The following is an 18,974-nucleotide window of genomic DNA, read 5'->3' on the forward strand; positions in this document are numbered from 1 at the left end:
GTAGAAACCAGCTGGGATTAGGTATAAAGCCGCTATCTTTTGGAGAGAAGCTGCCAATCCACAATGAACCATTTAATTCTGTGACAACTTGCTGTGCAGCAGTGTTTTGTTTTCTGCCTGCCAAAGATTTTACCTACCTTGGTTTTTCCCATTTCCATAAACAGTACCTCTCATGGCTTGGTTAATTACAAGCACAGATTTATGCCTTGTTACTGGGGTATGGGTGCATAGACAATTGGGGGAGGATGGAAAACGGAAAGATGATGGGGAGAAAAGTTAGAGCATTGAAAGGGAACAAGTTTTCCCTACCCTTTAATAAGAAAACTGTGGTGTCAAAATGAAAAGAAGACTCTCTTGAAGTTTTCAAGAGGGTCAAATTGAGATAACCACTATTCTCCCATTCTGTCCATGAACATGTATTCCACAGCTAGACATTTCAACAACCGGTGGTTTAGAGCAGTGAGTCTCATCCTTTCCATACTGTACAACCACACAACTTATAACAGGAAAATGTCTGGCTCCCCCACCTTCCTCTAAACCAGGAGTAGGCAACCTATGGCACGATTGCCAAAGGCGGCACGTGAGCTGATTTTCAGTGGCACTCACACTGTCTGGGTCCTGGCCACCTGTCTGGGGGGCTCTGCATTTTAATTTAATTTTAAATGAAGCTTCTTAAACATTTTAAAAACCTTATTTACTTTACATACAACAATAGTTTAGTTATATATTATACACTTATAGAAAGAGACCTTCTAAAAACGTTAAAATGTATTACTGGCACGTGAAACTTTAAATTAGAGTGAATAAACGAAGAATCGGCACACCATCTCTGAAAGGTTGCCGATCCCTGCTCTAAACATTAAGAGAAAGAGTGGAGTCCCAATCCCTTGAAACCTGTTTTCTACCCCCCAGGTTGAGAAGTCCTGGATTAGACAGCTCACTAATATCAAAAAGCTGTTTCTTGATACATTTGAAAACAAAAGCCTTTTTTAAAATCCCTAGCCTGTGCTCCACCTCAATGTTTCCAGCCTTATTTGAAGAAAAAAAAAAAAGTCGCTACTTGCTCCTCTGTGTCTTGGGCACTCAAGCATTTGTAAAAAGGCAAAGAGAAAAAAAGTCTAACAGACAAGACTGCACCATAATTATTTTCAGATGGACTAACGACATTGGCTTGAAAACTGAGGGCAACTCTTGGTTATGTCAAAACATATCCTATCAAACCAATTATTTTGAAATGCATTAATCACATTCAGTAGAGGGTTTAAAAATCACAGTCATTTGTACAACATAGCTATTACAGGGAAAAGAAACAAAACCCCAAAAGTTTAAACAAAAGTTTTATAAGCTGTGTGTGATATTAAATTAATGTGAGTGAGCATTTCTAGTTACATGAAATATCCCACAATATCTTCTCAAATTATGTAGAGCGCATTGCTGCTTCCACTGAAGTCAACAGGAATTTTGCTACTGACTTTAATGAGGGCAGGATCAGGCTTCTAAAGAGCAAAGTATTTTGCAACATTTCTTTCAAAAAAATGCATGGCCAAGTTCTGCTCTCAAATATGCATGAACACCTGTTGTTGTCATCAGGGCACACTGTGTATATGTAACTGAGGACAGATTTCAGTGACACATTATTTTATTTTTCATCTATCTTAGTCAAAATTGCTTTTTTCAAAGGTTAATGGAAGAAGCTATAGCTATCGGGAATAGATTTCTAAGCCTACGTCCACACTACAGCTTTAAATCGATATTAGTAAAATCGATTTTATAAAACAGGTTTTATAAAATCGATTTTACGCGTCCACACTAGGGCACATTACTTTGGTGGTGTGCGTCCATGGTCCCAGGGTACCATCGATTTCCAGAGCGGTGCACTCTGGGTAGCTCAGTAAAAGAATAGGACCAATAACTTCGATATCCGTCCACACTAACCCTAAATCGATTTAGTAATATCGATTTTAGGGTTACTCCTTTCGTTTAGCTGGAGTACAGAAATCGATTTTAAGGGGTCTTAAAATCGATTTTAAGTGCCTTGTAGTGTGGACGGTTACAGCGTTAAATCGATTTAATGCTGTTTAAATCGATTTAACGCTGTAGTGTGGACCTGGCCTAAACAATCATGGACATCTGCTGTACCTTCTGTATGGAAGTCTAGGAGCATGTCGCCGGGATCTTGTGTTACAGCTGATCTCCTGTAGACCATGTGAATTCTTCCTCTCTCTTCTTCCATTTGTTTGCCTCTTTCCAAAGGTTCAATGAAATATTCATCCTTATCAGTTCTTATCATTCCAGCCTGGTGAAGAGGGAGGAGAGGAAGAGCACAAGATATGTGAAAAATCCTTTTTCCTGACTCGATAAATTGATAAGCATCTACTGACATTTTAAAGATGTGTGAAGAGTACAACAGCCAACAACTGAATGTAATACAGACACAGTTAAAACAAAATCATTGTTGGGCTTTTGTCATGGTATAACCCCCCCCCTGAACCTTAGCATCCAAAAGATGGGGTACCAGCATGAATCCCCCTAAGCTTAATTACCAGCTTAGATCTTGTAGTGCTGCACCAACCTGGACTTGCAGTGCCTGGTACATTTTGGTCCCCCCCCAAAACCTTCCCAGGTGACCCCAAGACCCAGACCCCCTGGATCTTACACAAGGAAAGTAAACCCTTTCTCTCACCCTTGCCTCTCCCAGGTTTTCCCTCCCTGGGTTACCTTGGAAGATCACTGTGATTCAAACTCCTTGAATCTTAAAACAAAGGAAAATGCACCTTCCCCCCTCCTCTTTTCCCCTACCTAAGAGGTATTACAGATTCAAGCTCCGTGAATCTAAAACAGACGAATTCCACCTTTCCTCCTCCCTTCTCTCTCCCTGCCCACCAATTCCCTGGTGAGTACAGACTCAATTCCCTTGAGCCTTAACAAGGGGGAAAAAAATCAATCAGGTCTTTAAAAAGAAAAGCTTTTAATAAAAGAAAGAAAAAGTAAAAAGTTGTCTCTGTAATAAGATGGTAAAGGTTACAGGGTCTTTCAGCTTATAAACACTAGAGAGAAGCCTCCCCCCAGCACAAATACAAATTAAAATCCTTCCAGCAAAATACACATTTGCAAATAAAGAAAACAATCAAGAAGACTAAACCGCCTTTGTATTTGTACTTACTATTTGAACAGAAAATTAGAGAGCCTGTAGGTACGTCTGGTTACTCTCAAAACCCAGAGAGAACAACAGACAAAGAAAAAAACACACAGACTTCCCTCCACCGAGATTTGAAAGTATCTTGTCTCCTGATCGGTCCTCTGATCAGGTGTTCCAGGTTCACTGTTTGTAACCCTTTACAGGTAAAAGAGACATTAACCCTTAACTATCTGTTTATGACAGCTTTACACTGGATCGAGAATATTTCTAGCTACTGAGCATTTTGACCTGTACATAGACAAGCTCTCATAGGTATTAATGGAAGTCATACATACGTAAACACACACACCCCACAACAAAATACATGCCTACGGCACAAGTTTTACGGGAATTCTAGTATATGTATGTAAAATATCAGTCTTACTCATTAATTAGGTATTAATACAGATATTTATGACTTGATGAATCCAGTGCCAAGTGTCTTCAATTCGTCAGTGCTCAGCATCCCACAGGAAGTGCTCTACACCTTACAGGATTGGACCTTAATTTTACTGGACTACAATCACCTGGACACTCCCCTTAAACTGCATGCCATTCAACCCCCCAATTATTGATCCCTGTGGGTGAACAGGTCATTCAAACCCCTCCTCTCTGTACCGTTCTCTTGGGAGGGCTGTGAACTGGACTTACATATGTAAGGCTTAACTCTGCTTTCACTGACACTCGTATTAACTGAGACTAAACTCACTGGAATCAGTTACATCAGCATAAAACAGGCAGGTAGGAGTGAAAGAAGAATCAGGTTCATAACATATGGTAAAAAGTCATCTTCTGATCACCTGAATGTAAATCACAGCAACCAATGGTAAGAGAATTAAGCAGTGTAATCACGGGGAAGACAGACAGTCTTTAAAATATCCTCATGGGGGGAAAAAAAAGAAAAAAGCCTTGAGCTTTCAAACTTCCTTTAGCTCAGAGAGCAGCAGCCTGTAGTCTGTTTGGCAGGGTGACTGGGCACAGTGAACATGAGGAAAACACGCATATGAAGACTATTTGGAAAAAATAGTGGGATATTATATTTTGAGCAATCTGCCACCTACTTTCAAAGGCATAATATAAACCATCAACACCTATATAAAAAACGTATGTACCAGGCAAGAAAGTGACTATAAACAATCATTATGCAACCAATCTTTCTTCAGTGTTGTTCCATAATCTCGCCTCTATGGTGTGACTTAGTCACTTTGCACCCAAGTATCACAGAGTTACACAGAGACATCCAAATGTGGGAATACTGGGCAGGCCGTGCACCCCTCCCTCCAAGTGCAGAGTGGTTCTCTGCACCTGGATCACAGTGCTTCCTTGGGGAGTGAGGGGCAGGGGGCAAACCACCCACCTCAGCAGCACCATCTCCCCTCCCAGCTGAACTCAGCATGGTCTTCTCCCCATGTGGGTTGCAGGGGATGGTCTCCAGATTAGGCAGGGTTCAGGTGGCAGGATGAGAGGGTTAGGAAAAGAATACAGGGAATACAGCCCCAAGTACAACCTTTTCTGCACAGCCTGTCCACCATTCCCGGGAGCTGCTGGGGCTGGTATGTGTGTTTGCCTAGCTGCACTTCTGAGAGCTCCCCTCTACAAGTAAAGCCTAATGCTAGGCTTACACAGAAATGTACAGATAAGTACAGAAGCAAACAAGCAGCTGAGCAGAATCTCTTATATTAATTCCCAATCAGTCCAGGTGGTGCAGCCTTCTGGATGAAACGTAGCCCAGTATATAATGTGTAACTTCGCTGTGATCCAACCATAAAGTCATTAAGTTATGCATCGCAGGTGTCACATCAGCGAGCGAGAGCAAAGGCACGGTGGCATTCTTAAAATGGCAGAAAAAAGCTTTGACTGAGGCTAACACCTGAGTATGGCTCCCCCCTAGAAAACGAAATATAGTGTGACAAAGCCTTTCGCCAATAAGACATTTCAAACTCTCATGCGGACCAATATGCATTTATTTCAATGCACTATCCTTAGAGACTGGCATATTGATTATTCTTCTCCTCTTTTCAGAAACCAAAGAAATTCAGTGCAAAGAGCTTTTCGATGTAACATTCTGGCAGAAGATTTAAATGCCTGTAAGCCATGAATTTCAAAGTTATGGCCCTGTCTGTAACCACACTGAACATATACTGTATGGAAAAATATGAGATTTAGGCCCAGACTTTCAAAAGTGCTCAACACCAATAACTGGGTCCAGATACTCAAAAGATCGCGGTGCATTGAATGGGAGCTGCTGGGAGCTGAACTCATAATCTGGGTTGAGAGCCTAACCCCCTGGCCCAAGCTGGGCAAAAGGGCCAGAGGAGCATGAAGAGGCTACCAAAGGCCTAGTTCTCATCAGGGATCTGCTTACAAGGTCTGCTGTGAGAAGTGTGGTGGGACTGGTAGGTGCACTGAAGATTCTGGATCCCAGGAAGTTTTATGTTAGACGGGCCCCAGGGAGTTACATCAGGTGCCTCTTCAGCCGCCAGAGCAGCACAAGATCGGGAAGGCTCAAAGGCAGCCCCTCTCCATCAGTAATTTTGCAGACGTGCACAAGGACAGAGTTCCAACATAAACCAAAGCTTTGCATTTCAATCTTGAATCATAACGACACTATGTGTTTTTGTACGAACTAGAAAAATTATTTCAGCTCAGTCTCAAGCTGTCAGATGTAAATGAACTGTGAAGGTTTAAAACGCAAAAAAGTTACAAATTTGAGAAGTCAAAAAAATTCCCTTGGAGTGTCATGAACATTTTAGCACCTACCACTGCTTTTTTCCTTAGAACTTGAAGAATGGGAGGTGTACTGAAAAGTAGCATTCTTGTATCCATAAGAATGTATAGCACGCTGGATCTCCTACTTGGTTTTCACTGCTGTACCTTGAAATCAGTGGGTTTGCCTTTAAACAGCAATAAGTACAGTCCAGGGTCACCAACTCTCCTGGAGTCTCCAGGAATTAAAGATTAATCTTTAATTAAAGATTATGTCATGTGATGAAACCTCCAGGAATAAGTCCAATCAAACTTGGCAACCCTTGTGTCCTGTAGTATCAGGATTGGACCCTATGTTATAAATTACTGGAGAGAAATGTCTAAAGCAAATGAAAGGTGGTATTAATTGCAATCATCAATGCTCATCAATAAAACTTATCTGAAATATCTGTGTTTTCCAATAGCATTCATACTGAGCAACAAAGTCATTGTGATTTTATTATTCTTCTAGATAGCTTTAGTTTCCAAAATGCTTTACTGCATGAAGAATATTTACTTCAGTGCATAAGAGTCAGGAGCCAAACCACGTATTTTGCCTACATCATTCTTTCAGGGGGGGTTGAAATGGTTTGACTGAATTCACTTATATAATAAAATAATCTGGTACCATCATTTATTCAGTTTTATGAACAACACATTACTTAAATATTATGGAATTTAAGTAACTGTAAATACTACTGTTTCATTTTTTCTTTATTTTTATTATACGAGTGGCAGTAATCATTGTGATTTTTAGGTTGGAATAAGTCAAGTAACATCAAATGGATTTTTCCCTTTCATGTGGATAACCAGCATTATTAGACTGGGAATGAACAAGTCCCTTTGCATGTTAATGGTTTATTTTCTTGCCATTTTTCTCGCCAAAAGTAAGTTTGTGCCTACAGTTGCTATGATACTGGTGCAAGACCTTATTTTGGCATATACATTTTGTTTAAATAACCCATTTTCTACAAAGCTGTTTGCCTACAGTTTGAAAGTAGCTGTGTCCAAAGGCAGTGTGAAATCCAGAAGGTAGCTCTGGCTTCCCTTTCCAGCTTTAATATGTGTTTTTTCTTTTCGGTGTTAAGTCTACAAAAAAGAAAGGCGCCTATAATTATATTATTCATAATGTGTGTGCCTTTTTGTACAAGGAATAGCAGAATAAATTGCAAAAATTAAGTGAAATTTCAACCTTTTTTTATATGTACAGAATATAAACCATGTTTTTAAGATAGACCTACCACAAAAAACTCAACTCATTTACTGTACCTAATAACACTCCACATAACTTAGTCTTCTGCCACCCCAGTAACACTGCTATTTAAAGGGCGGGAAATGTTCATTTAAAAACAATTAATTACTCTAAAGCCAAAAGTACCCAAAGCAAGTGTCCAATTTCACAAAAGTATGCAAAATTTATCTGAGCTGATATTATGAAATGCAAATTTAAATAGTATAAACACAGAGAAGAAAATGGCATAGGTTCAGGATGACTTGCCATGCAAACATACCTGGCAAAGCAGAACAGCAGCTCAATGCAGAAAGCATATTCTACTCTGACTGCATTATCATTAGGCACAAACTGTAGCAAACACCAGATTTGCCATAAAAGATGCACAATACTGTTCTTGCCTAGACATACATCTGGATTGCACACAAATAGTTGATGCAGTGTCCTTGATTTAGAGTTAGTAATGCAATCTTAATCAATGAGAACGTTCCCTTTTTATTAAGAACATTTCCTGGCATTTAATGGCATCCTATGAATGTGTTCCTAATCTAACAGTTAATGTTGAGTTACAAAGTCACTGAACAACTGGAATGGGTGGCAAACACAGAACCTGATAAGCCTTGTATGCATTCCTACCTTAACAGGTTCAGTATCCTGTTTGTATAACTTGATACTGTGTCAGTCCATGATTGTGTCACAGTGTTAGTAATAGGATACAGAGCCTTTCATCTCTGAATCACGGTTTCACATCCATCCTGGGTCAGTAGTGACCGAAAGCCATTACCATTGAATTACCTACAAGAAATGAGGTCACAGGCTCAATCCAGTTCACATCAAAAAACATCTTTGCAACCAGCACCCTTGCTGGCGACCATGGCAGAGAGGCTAAGAACTGAATAGCCAGCCACTCGCCCGGTAAGGGTGATCATTCCAGAGAAGGTTTGAGGTACACTGATGGAGCCCATTGGAGAAGCTTATATAGCGCTGCTGCTGCTGCTTTTATTCTGTGGATGAACAAAGGACTTCATTCTCCAGCATTTTCAAGTGTTTTAAATTCACTTTTTACATTTTTCAAAAGTGGAGGCAGACCCCTCCCATGCCAAAGCACTTCTGGCATTCTCTAGTGTAAGAGATGGCTGGACTGCAAGCCTCTGCCCGGCTTGTTGTAACGCACCTTGTGCCCACACACAAAAGGGCTTGTATCTGTGCGCAAGTGTTCTCCATCGTGCTGTGGCCCAGAGAGCCATTATAATGGCATTTCGGATCACTCGCAGCTTTGGGGGCACAAGCAGACTAGTCACCAATGGCAGCATGGGAAATGTTCCTCCACTGAAATTCTAACAGCTCTAATAGAGCTCCACAATAGAAGTCAGGCTCACTCAGACCTCTCTGTGGTAGAGCCTTTTCTGAGAGAAATTCTACAATTTTACTTCCAACTTCTAACAATTAATCTGAACAATCTGCCTGCTTCATTCCCAGTCATGTTACTGCATTTGCCTTTTAGCGGATTTTACTCCAAGGCACTGCAGAAGCTGCAGCTAGTGCCAAAAAAGCCAAAGGCCTAAGGAAATGTCTGTCTCCTCCTTCCTCCCTAGTACAGTCTCTTGTTGCAGAAATCAGCCTTCTCTGTGGGCAGAACACAGTTTCACCTTCATGGTCCAGTCCAGATGGGGTCACCTCAGCCAACCTTCCCTCAGGAAAGAAGGGAGCCAGGCAGGGCTGGAGAGTCCAGCTCTGGGCTGGCAGAATCCAGGACTGATTGTTTTTGTAATGGGAATTGAAAAATATTAATTAATTTACCAAATTCTCTAAGGGAGATTGTACCAGTCTCTGTGTCTCTACAAATTTCAGGCTATTTTACAAGAAACAGGGACTGAGAGACATGGTATCAAAGAGTACATAGCCTAAAGTCATCTTGCTACCTAGCCACTGTGGGGGAACTTGCAAGGAGGTCATGGGATTGCTTCAAGCAAAAATGAGGTGCTGGTGCTAGGTTGGAGATTAGCAGATTATATGGAAACCAGGATAAAAAGATGTGTTTCAGTATGGTCACCCAAGTTACCTCTCACAAAATCAGGACAGTCAAGGACCAGTGGGTTATCTGGTCACCATATACAAAACCCAAATGCAGACCTGGGAAAACACATTAGGCTCTATTCTGTGGTAATGTAAGAAGCTAGTTATAGGAGGGAATCAAGCATACAAAGACCATTTGCACTACTAACACATCTGTCATAAACAGATAGTTAAGGGTTAATAGAACAGGAGTACTTCCTGTCTCTTTTGCCCTTAAAGGGTTAACAAGTTCAGTGAGCCTGGCTGTCACCTGACCAGAGGACCAATCAGGGGACAGGATACTTTCAAATCTTGAGGGAGGGAAGTTTTTGTGTGTGCTGTTAGTTTTTGGTTGTTGTTCACTCTTGGGGCTCAGAGGGACCAGACGAGCAACCAGGTTTCTCTCCAATTTCTCTGATACAGTCTCTTATATGTCCAGAATAGTAAGTACTAGCTGGTTAAGGCGAGTTAGGCTTATGTTTGTTTTCTTTATTTGCAAATGTGTATTGGGCTGGAAGGTGTTCAAATTTGTATTTTGCTGAAAGGATTTTAATTTGTACTTGTATACTTAGGCTGGGAGGGTATTCCCAGTGTCTATAGCTGAAAGACCCTGTAACATATTCCATCTTAAATTTACAAAGATAATTTTTACTGTTTTTCTTTCTTTAATTAAAAGCTTTTCTTGTTTAAGAACCTGATTGTTTTTTTATTCTGGTGAGACCCCAGGGGACTGGGTCTGGATCCACCAGGGAATTGGTGGGGAGAAAGGAGGGAAGGGGGAAAGAGAGGTTAATTTTCTCTCTGTGTTAGGATTACTTTCTCTCTCAGGGAGAGTCTGGGAAGGGGAGAAAGAAGGAGGGGGGAAGGTGAATTTTCCTCTCTGTTTTAAGATTCAAGGAGTTTGAATCACAGTGCTCTTCCAGGGTAACCCAGGGAGGGGAAGCCTGGGAGAGGCAACGGTGAGGGAAAGGGTTTACTTTCCTTGTGTTAAGATCCAGAGGGTCTGGGTCTTGGCGGCCCCCGGGCAAGGTTTTGGGGGGACCAGAGTGTACCAGGCACTGGAATTCTTAGTTGGTGGCAGTGCTACAAGTACTAAGCTGGTAATTGAGCTTAGAGGAATTCATGCTGGTACCCCATCTTTTGGACGCTAAGGTTCAGAGTGGGGAATTATATCATGACAACATCTAGTGGAGATTCTACTGTGGTGCAAAAGGCATTGAAGTTCAGCTATATCCTGAAAGTGTGCAAGGAGCAGTGCAAAGCGAAAGGGCACATGGCAAAGCCAAAAGGAGGCAAGTTTTAGACAACATGGGTGTACACTTACACATTAGCCATCCATCCCAGGAAAAAATTCAGATGGGTACTGTACGGTAACGTCCTAAGCACTGATCACAACAAGCCCTATTGATTTACCTGTCTAGTCTGATCTTTCTGCCTCTATTGTAGCTCGAAACTGATTTTTTGATTGTGCCTTTTGGGCTACTTGTGTGCTTTGCAGCTGGCCCTGCACTGCCCTTAGTCTCACTTTGTTAACTGCATTACAGTACAGCCAAAGAATCAAAAATCCACAAATCCACTTTCGTCTATTAAGGAACATTAAATTATTAAAATATTGGCAAAGTTCCATGAGAAATTTCAACCTGTGAAACTGCAATGCAAAAGAGGAGGGCTAGAAGCCCTGTTATTCTGATTGTGGTGTACTGCACAGTTTACTGTCTGTACTAATTCCTGATCTTCTCCCCTCTTCATATGCCCTTTTCTAAGGCAGGAGTTCTCAAACTGGGGGTCAGGACCCTTCGGGGGTCACAAGGTTATTACATGGGGGGGATCATGAACTGTCAGCCTCCATCCCAAACTCCACTTTGCCTCCAGCATTTATAACGGTGTTATAAATTAAAAACACTTTTTATATACAGTATTTAAGGAGAGTTGCACTCAGAGGCTTACTGTGTGAAAGGGGTCAACAGTACAAAAGGCTGAGAACTCCTGAACTAAGGCATGCTATGAGCAGTCAGTCCCACAGACAGAATGGATTCCCAATCATGCAAGCAGTACAGTTACAGAACTCCACAAAAACCAGACTCCCCTCCCTGCCAGAACTGCTTGAAGTAGAACGTGGTCCCCATGTTTCCCTCTCCCTGATATGCTGGCTGAAGAAAACAGGAGCTGATGGAATTTTAGCAGCACCTGCCACTTGCATGGACTAGACAATTATGCGTGAACCTGATTATTTCCTTCAAGTCTCATATTGACCTTTGCTTATTCATACAGATCTGGGGCCTGATTCTCCTCTGACTTTGACCAGCTTTATACTAGTGGAAACTCCATAGGACTTCAGTAGAGTTAACCCTGATCTATGCTGGTGTAAGTAAGACTAGAATCAAGCCCTTAATCTTGAATGAATGTAACTAACTGTCATAGAAGAGACTAAGTGATATTCAGTAATGTTATTACATTCAAATAGACATTCCATTAAAGAAAGACACTCTTCTCTCATTGACACTGCTGTAATTCCACTGAAGTCAACGGTGCTACACTTATGAAAGAAATAGACCCAGAGGGCCAGATTTTTTTCAGCTCAGAGCTAGATTTCCAAGTGTTCACTATCTACAATAAGCCAGATTTTCAAAAACAAAAAAGGAGTAATATCTCCTAAGGCACCTAAATAATAGTCCAGATTTTCAAAGCTGCTCAGCATCCAGCAGCTGCCACCATGACACCTATGGTTAGATTTTCAAAATAGCTCAGACCTTTCTTCCATCTTCACATGCAACGAGCAGAACTCTAGCACAGCTAAGGAGCTAGTCCACAATATCTGGTGGAGCTAAATTACCTACGAAGTATTAAGGATGGGTGCCTGGAATTTTTAACATGCATAAAGCTGGGACATTTCAAGCATTTTATTGTCCATGTGCCATAGAAATAAAGGGAGTTTAACAGATGTAGAGTATGAGAGAAAGGGGGAAATTTTGTTTTGGTACTCAACTATTCTTAAATATGAATGGTCTGAGTTGCTTTAGTAAGTGACACTTAAAAACTCACACAATAAAGAGGAAATCAGGGTTGGTGAAGCAGAATGTCCACGGATAAGAACGGAGAATTCACAGCTATAGAAATAATTTGCAGAACCTGTTTATTCAGTACTCTCTCACACTCTCTTTTCTTGATCCTTTTACAACCGGATTTTTTCTTGGATGGGAACTGATCATCCTCACACATTTTCAGATATATCTACATTTTTCTGAATTGTTTCGCTTCTCTCTAATCGAGACCTTATGTTTCAGCCAGTTTTACGTAGACTAACGTGACATAAATCGAGCTCAACTGCAGCACTAAGCTTTACAACAGATCAGTGGTTTGAGCATTGGCCTGCTAAACCCAAGGTTGTGAGGTTAATCCTTGAGGGGGCCACTTAGGGATCTGGGGCAAAATCAATACTTGGTCCTGCTAGTGAAGGCAGGGGGCTGGACTCAATGACCTTTCAAGGTCCCTTCCAGCTCTGTTAGATAGCTATATCTCCATGTATTTATTTATTGTATTTAAATGGCATATACAGCTAAAAAATACCATAAGGGCCGTCCTTAGGATTTATGGTGCCCTAGGCGGGATTATTAAGCTGGTACCCCTGTGCCTTTCTTGCTCTTAGTAACACAAACATAAGCTTACACTACTGGAAAACTTGCCACATGCATGTTATTAAAACCAGTTTAACTTAATTAAGCACACTGTAATGCTGATGGACTAGCACTAAAGAGGTAGCACTATAGAAAAAATTCTGATTTGACAGAATGATGCAAATAATACAATTTTTTTAATTTGTCAACATTTTATTGGAAATTTATATGAAGAGATATTGAAACAAGGATTTGTTTTTAATTAAAAGCAATCTTTCTGGCTTGTTTGGCTGCAAAATCAGTAATAATGTGTGACAAAGTGATGTCTTGTTTCATTGCAAGTATAGCAAGACCAATCAAGTGTTCCTGACTCCTTGTAGATCAGAGATAGTTTTTAATGAGCTTTAATTTGAGAAACTCCGTTCTCCTGATGCTGCTGTTACAGGAATTTTCAGTAGAATATGAGTGGCAATGTACACATTAGGATATGTGTCAACAAGTTTGCTGGTATGAGTAAACTGTACAATGTTCATCATCGATTTTGCATGTGGCACTATTGATGACAGTGTACTCAATTCTTCATACAGTTCAAGTCCATTTAAATCAAAATGATTGCCACGCTTCAGGAGGCTCTCTAGATCAGGGGTCCCCAGCGCGGTGCCTGAGGGTGCCATGGCTCCCGCTGGGGCCTCTCGGTGCACCCGCGTACTGGCCGGTGGACGAGCATCCGCCGAAATGCCACCAAAATTCAGTGGCATTTCAGCAGCAACGCCTCTGGATGACACCGCTTGCTGCCAACAAGCAGCGTCATCCAGAGGCGTCGCCGCTAAAATGCCACTGAATTTTGGCGGCATTTCGGCGGATGCTCGTCCACCCCCACGGTCCTTCATCTGGCGCCTGCCAGACAAAAAAGGTTGGGGACCACTGCTCTAGGTTCTTGCACTTTGTCATTAGTTGCTCTTGTTTTCCTATTTCGTTGAATTTAGTTCTGCTCAGCCCACCTACCAGCTGAATGAATGGAACCCCAGGCTGATAGCGGATTGAGTGGCTCAGCCAGGGTATCAGCCGCCGGCCTGCTTAGCCTGCTGCCAGCCTGGGGTTCCTTGGGTGTCCCCAGGACAGCAGTGGCTGCTGACTGGGGCCGGTGGCTGGGACCCCAGGTGGTAATGGGGCAGCAGCTGGAACCCCCGGAGCAGTGGCGGGCTGAGCCGCTCAGCCCACTGCTGCATGCCACCAAAAATCAGCTCGTGTGCCACCTTTGGCACATGTGCCGTAGGTTGCTGATCCCTGCTCTATACATTAGTACGGAGATGAGCATATTACAGTTATTGGAGTGCTCTATTTAGCAGTAACAGGGCTATAGGAAAGTCAGTCAACATTTTCTTTTTCTCTGATGAAAACTGGCCCACTCCCTTCCCTATACCAAACACAAATAAGTTGTCACACATAATTGTCAACAATTTAACTTTCTGTTTTTGGCTAAGATTAAAGATTGATTTAAAAAAATTGAAATTGAATTCAGCATTGTTAGCAAGCATTTTTGACGAATAAATTTGTGAAATGACAATCTAAATGGCAACACAGTACCGCTTTCACAGTACCCCCCAGCCTGCTGGTCCAACAGCTGCAGTAGAGGAGGAGATAGGTGGAAAACTGCAGGATCCCAAAATCCACCTCTTTGGGTGCAGAGTGACAACAGCAGCAGCAAACCCTCAGGTCTGATCACATGCCAATGGGCACCACTGCCAGCCTAACAGACCATGGTGAAGTTAGCACAGCATCTGATCTCAAGGACGGGGCACCCATGTAGCCACAGCAACTCATCCTGCCCTGTGCAGCTCCCCCCGGATGAGATGGATCGCTGCCAGCCTAGGGGAGAGAAGCGCTCCCTAGCTAGGGTGACCAGATCCAGATATCCTGATTTTATAGGGCCAGTCCTGATATTTGGGGCTTTGTCTCATATAGGTACCAACTACCCCCACCTAGGGTGACCAGACAGCAAGTGTGAAAAATCAGGATTGAGGTGGGGGGAATAGGAACCTATATAAAGAAAAAAACTCAAAAATCAGGACTGTCCCTATAAAATCGGGACATCTGGTCACCCTACAGACGAGTTCCTTTCCCCACCCCTTCCCAGAGACCACAGCAGCCAATCCCCCTCCCTCAGACTGTGCTGCATTCGGTTCTCTTTAGGACCCTGCGGCCCAGCTCCTACATGCTCCACTGCTTCCCATCTGTCTGGGCTTCCAGCAGAGTGGTGCCCCCAGACCTAGTGGTGCCCTAGGCAGCTGCCTATTCTGCCTATGGCTAACGACGGCCCTGTCTCTCTTCTAGTGGAAATCACACACAAATCATCAACCTTGGTGTTTTAGCTACATTTTTCCAGTCTACTGCCAGTGCAAATGGAGAATCCAACTTTTGTCCTGAGGAACCTTTTCCAAAAAAGGATCAATAAAAGGAGCTTGCAATTTTCCAAGCAGATGGAGAGGTAGGAGGTTGGGTTTAATACAGTCCACCCTTACACAGCCATTACATTTTCAGCTGATTGCCACCAAAAACTCTGCATTCCAACACAGAACATTTCACAAACCCCTAGCCAGTGGAGAAAAGCAAGCAGGCACTTACAACACCTTTTATAAAAGACTCGTTTGAAGAAAAAGTGCACGGTGGTGTTTCAGTGAAGTGGTAGGTAGTTGAAAAAGTTCTCCACAAAAGCATATTTATGAGGAAATACAGGAAAGAATGGTCTGAAGCCCTGGACCGTTGTTAATTTTACTGCTTTGCTTATAAATTAAACAACATCTTAACGTGTACAATGGTTCGGCCAAATTAATGCAAATGCTTAGTTTAAAGATTGTGATTCTAGGAAGTTTACCTGCTTATTATTACTATTTTCTATAGTATCTAAAATAGACAAACAAAACCACAATAAAAGTATTAGCGCTAAATGAGGACGCTTTATAACCCATACCAACTTTGTGTGAGTATGGTCTGGAAATAAATATCAGTCTATTACCTGCACTGTTTCATTCTGGACTGAGACTGGAGATCTGGGTTCAATTCTCAGCTTTCCTATATGCTTCCCCTACAACCGTTTCCAAAACAGTTACTCTTGTGTGCCTCATTTCCTCATCTGTAAAATGGAGACAATCATACCCTACATGAAGGGCTGCCACAAGTATAAAACTCATAATGATTGTGAGGCATTCAGATAGTACAGTGATGAATGTCATACAACCCAGGCAGATAATGCAAAACAGATTTATGGACCAACACTTCTCCATGCAGCTCTTCCATCACACCTCAACCCAAACTAAACTGGGCATGCGTAGTCTTGAATCAAGAAGATATAGAAAGTTTTTGTAATATCTAACCTAACTCCAAGGGTAGTTAAGATCTGGAATAGGCTTCCAAGGGGAGGCCGTGGAATCCCCATCCTTAGAGGTTTTCTAAGAACAGATTGAACAAACACCTCTCAGGGACGGTCTAGGTTTACTTCGTCCTACCACAGCACACGAAACTGGTTTAGATGACCTCTTGAGGTCCCTTCTAGTCCTGTATTTCTATGTTTCTATAATTCAGAGGTAATAATGGAATGAAAACTGAAAAGAAAATCCCTATTGACTGAAATGAGAGAAGAACCAGCTCCTGAGTCCAAGTAAAAGGACACTGGGAAAGTGGTTAGTTTTACTCTGGTACATACAGCACACAGAAGGACCTCTCACAGCAGGGCTGGCTTTATGACCCAAGGGGCCTGACTGGAATACTTGGAGGTGGGTCTAGGGCTTCAGCAGCACTTCAGCGGCAGGGGGTCCGCTCCAGGTCTTCCGCGGCACGGAAGGAACTGCCACCGCCGAAATGCCACCGAAGGCCCCCAGAGCGGGGCCCCTTTAGGTGCAGGTGCAGAGCCCTCTTCTGCGTGGGCCCCAATTCCAGGGAACCGGCGTAAAGCCGACCCTGTCTCACAGGCAGGAGCAAATGTACTACTACTACATTGTACGCTGGTAAAATGAAACCCAGAATATTGTGCACTCAAAAAGACATTGAGACAATAAAAAAAACCAACAAGAAAATCCAAAATGATACAAAGACTAGAGAAAATAACCTAACAAGGAAAGTTACACTGAGGAGTTACATTTATTTAGCCAAAATCAACAGTATTTAAGGGAGAACTTGATTTTATATAAATATGCAAAGGATATTAATGTAAGAGAGGAAAGGGTAATCAACCTGGAGCAGTAAAAGAAGGAGATATGGACTGAAGATTAAAAACAGATATGCGTAACTTGAACATTAGGGGAACTTTCTGGGTGGAATTTTCAAAGGCATTTGAGGAATTCTGATGTTCAACTCCCCTTAATTACAAAGACAGCTGGAGCATAATTCTCTTTGAACTTTTACAAAAGCCCACCCTCTGACAGTAAGGACAACCAGGGAGCAGAACAGTTCACGTAGCCAGCTAGAACAGTTATAGTGGCAACCATTATAAAGCCAAGATTTGCCAGTGGTATCTATGATACCTAGTTTTCCCTTGCCTTAGAACAGGAAAAAGCAAGAGTGGAGGGAGCTTGGTCTGAAGTGTGCATAATGTGTCCATTCTATGAGATAAAAGTCGCTTATTTCAGCTTATAGTGTAGAAACTGTTTGTAAGTGTCGAATGTTTAATGGTGAGCACTGTACAGTATATCAAACTCATTCAAAGGTACCCAGGCTCAGATTACAGAAGACAGACATCAGCAATCTTTTTCTTTGGATCGTTGAGTTGGCCCTTCCAGCCTCAACATTGTATGTGTAATAAGCTAAATTCAGAGAAGAATCTTAGGGTTTGGCTACACTGGTGAGTTACAGCGCAATAAAGGAGCCCCTTGCTCACTACCCATCCATACTGGCAAGACACATAAAGCGCTCTGACTCCACCTTGAGGAATAACGTCTTCTGATCCTTGGCTACAACGCCAGGGCGTCGGTGTGAATGAGGTGTTGTGTTACTATGCTCTGATCAGCCTCCGGAAACATCCCATAATCCCCTTAAGTCAAGTGACCACTCTTGTCATTGTTTTGAATTCCTGTAGGAATGCGGCGATGCCCTTTCAAAGCTCCGTTTCTGACAGCTGGCATGCAAGCCGTTACTGTGGAATGCTGTGTGTTAGAGAGGCGGGGGGGAGGAGGGGCCTGCTGCCGTCTGAACTTACAAGACAGCATGCTGACATGCTCTCAGCCCCACAAAACCCCACTCTCTCTCCCCCCACACACATACACAACACACTCCCTGTCACACTCCACCTCACCCCTCCCATTTTAAAAGCACGATGCAGTCACTTGCATGCTGGGATAGCTGCCCATAATGCACCACTCCCAATGCTGCTGCAAGTGCCGCAAATGTGGCCATGCCAGTGCGCTTGCAGCTGTCAGTAAGGACAGACTACAGCACTTTCCCTACTGCGCTCTCTGAAGGCTGGTTCAACTCAAAGCGCTCTACATCTGCAAGTGTAGCCATATCCATAGAGTCCAAATGTGCAATCATTAATTGCATACGTGAGTGTAGTATGCTGAGTGGGACAGGCAAAAGCCAGGACTCAGGAGAGACCAAGTTTGCTGTGATATTGGGGGCTCAGCATTGAAAACTGGTGGCCAGTCTGCTAATGAACAAAAACAGGCCTCTCAGCACGTAACAATGGCCTCCGTGCATGCTCATTAAAGATCTATTTCCTACAAGCCTGCCTGCCTGCCACATCACCTATTTCTAATGAAACAGTGAGCAGTCACATGAGCAGGGCTACCGAAGGCAAGAGGAGGGCTCATGTGAGTAAGAGTGCCTCAAAGTCAGAGCTGCACTATGAGACTGGGTTTCACACAGGCTTTTCCTAACAGAGCATTAATCCTCCTCTTTCTTCATGAACAGCTAACCAACCCTGTGCGCAGGATGGTTACTTCTATAGATGTTGTTTGTAAGAATGCTACTGAGCAGTACTGAGGAAAGGCAGCTAATTCTTAAGATGTGCAAGATATAAACCACAAAGAACTGAGACGCAAGACAGAGAGATGGAGGCTAGAGGAGAATTAGAAATTGTTTTTTGCTTTCTTATCACCCATGAAGGCTGAAGAAAGCCTTGTCTGAAGAAAATCCTGCTTTATTTTTATCATCAGTTCAG

At 42.5% G+C, this 18,974-nt stretch overlaps 1 protein-coding gene across 1 annotated transcript in view; it reads right to left on the reverse strand.

Annotated features, from left to right (window-relative positions):
* ADAMTS3 (ADAM metallopeptidase with thrombospondin type 1 motif 3) overlaps positions 1-18,974 on the reverse strand; it is a 201,513-nt gene that overhangs the window by 126,003 nt on the left and 56,536 nt on the right. The window contains exon 4 of the mRNA XM_030565196.1: positions 2,140-2,296. Within this exon, the coding sequence (XP_030421056.1) occupies positions 2,140-2,296 (157 nt within the window). The remainder of the gene's footprint in view (positions 1-2,139; positions 2,297-18,974) is intronic.

Source organism: Gopherus evgoodei, chromosome 5 (genome assembly GCF_007399415.2).
Source record: "Gopherus evgoodei ecotype Sinaloan lineage chromosome 5, rGopEvg1_v1.p, whole genome shotgun sequence".
Taxonomy (NCBI): domain Eukaryota; kingdom Metazoa; phylum Chordata; order Testudines; family Testudinidae; genus Gopherus; species Gopherus evgoodei.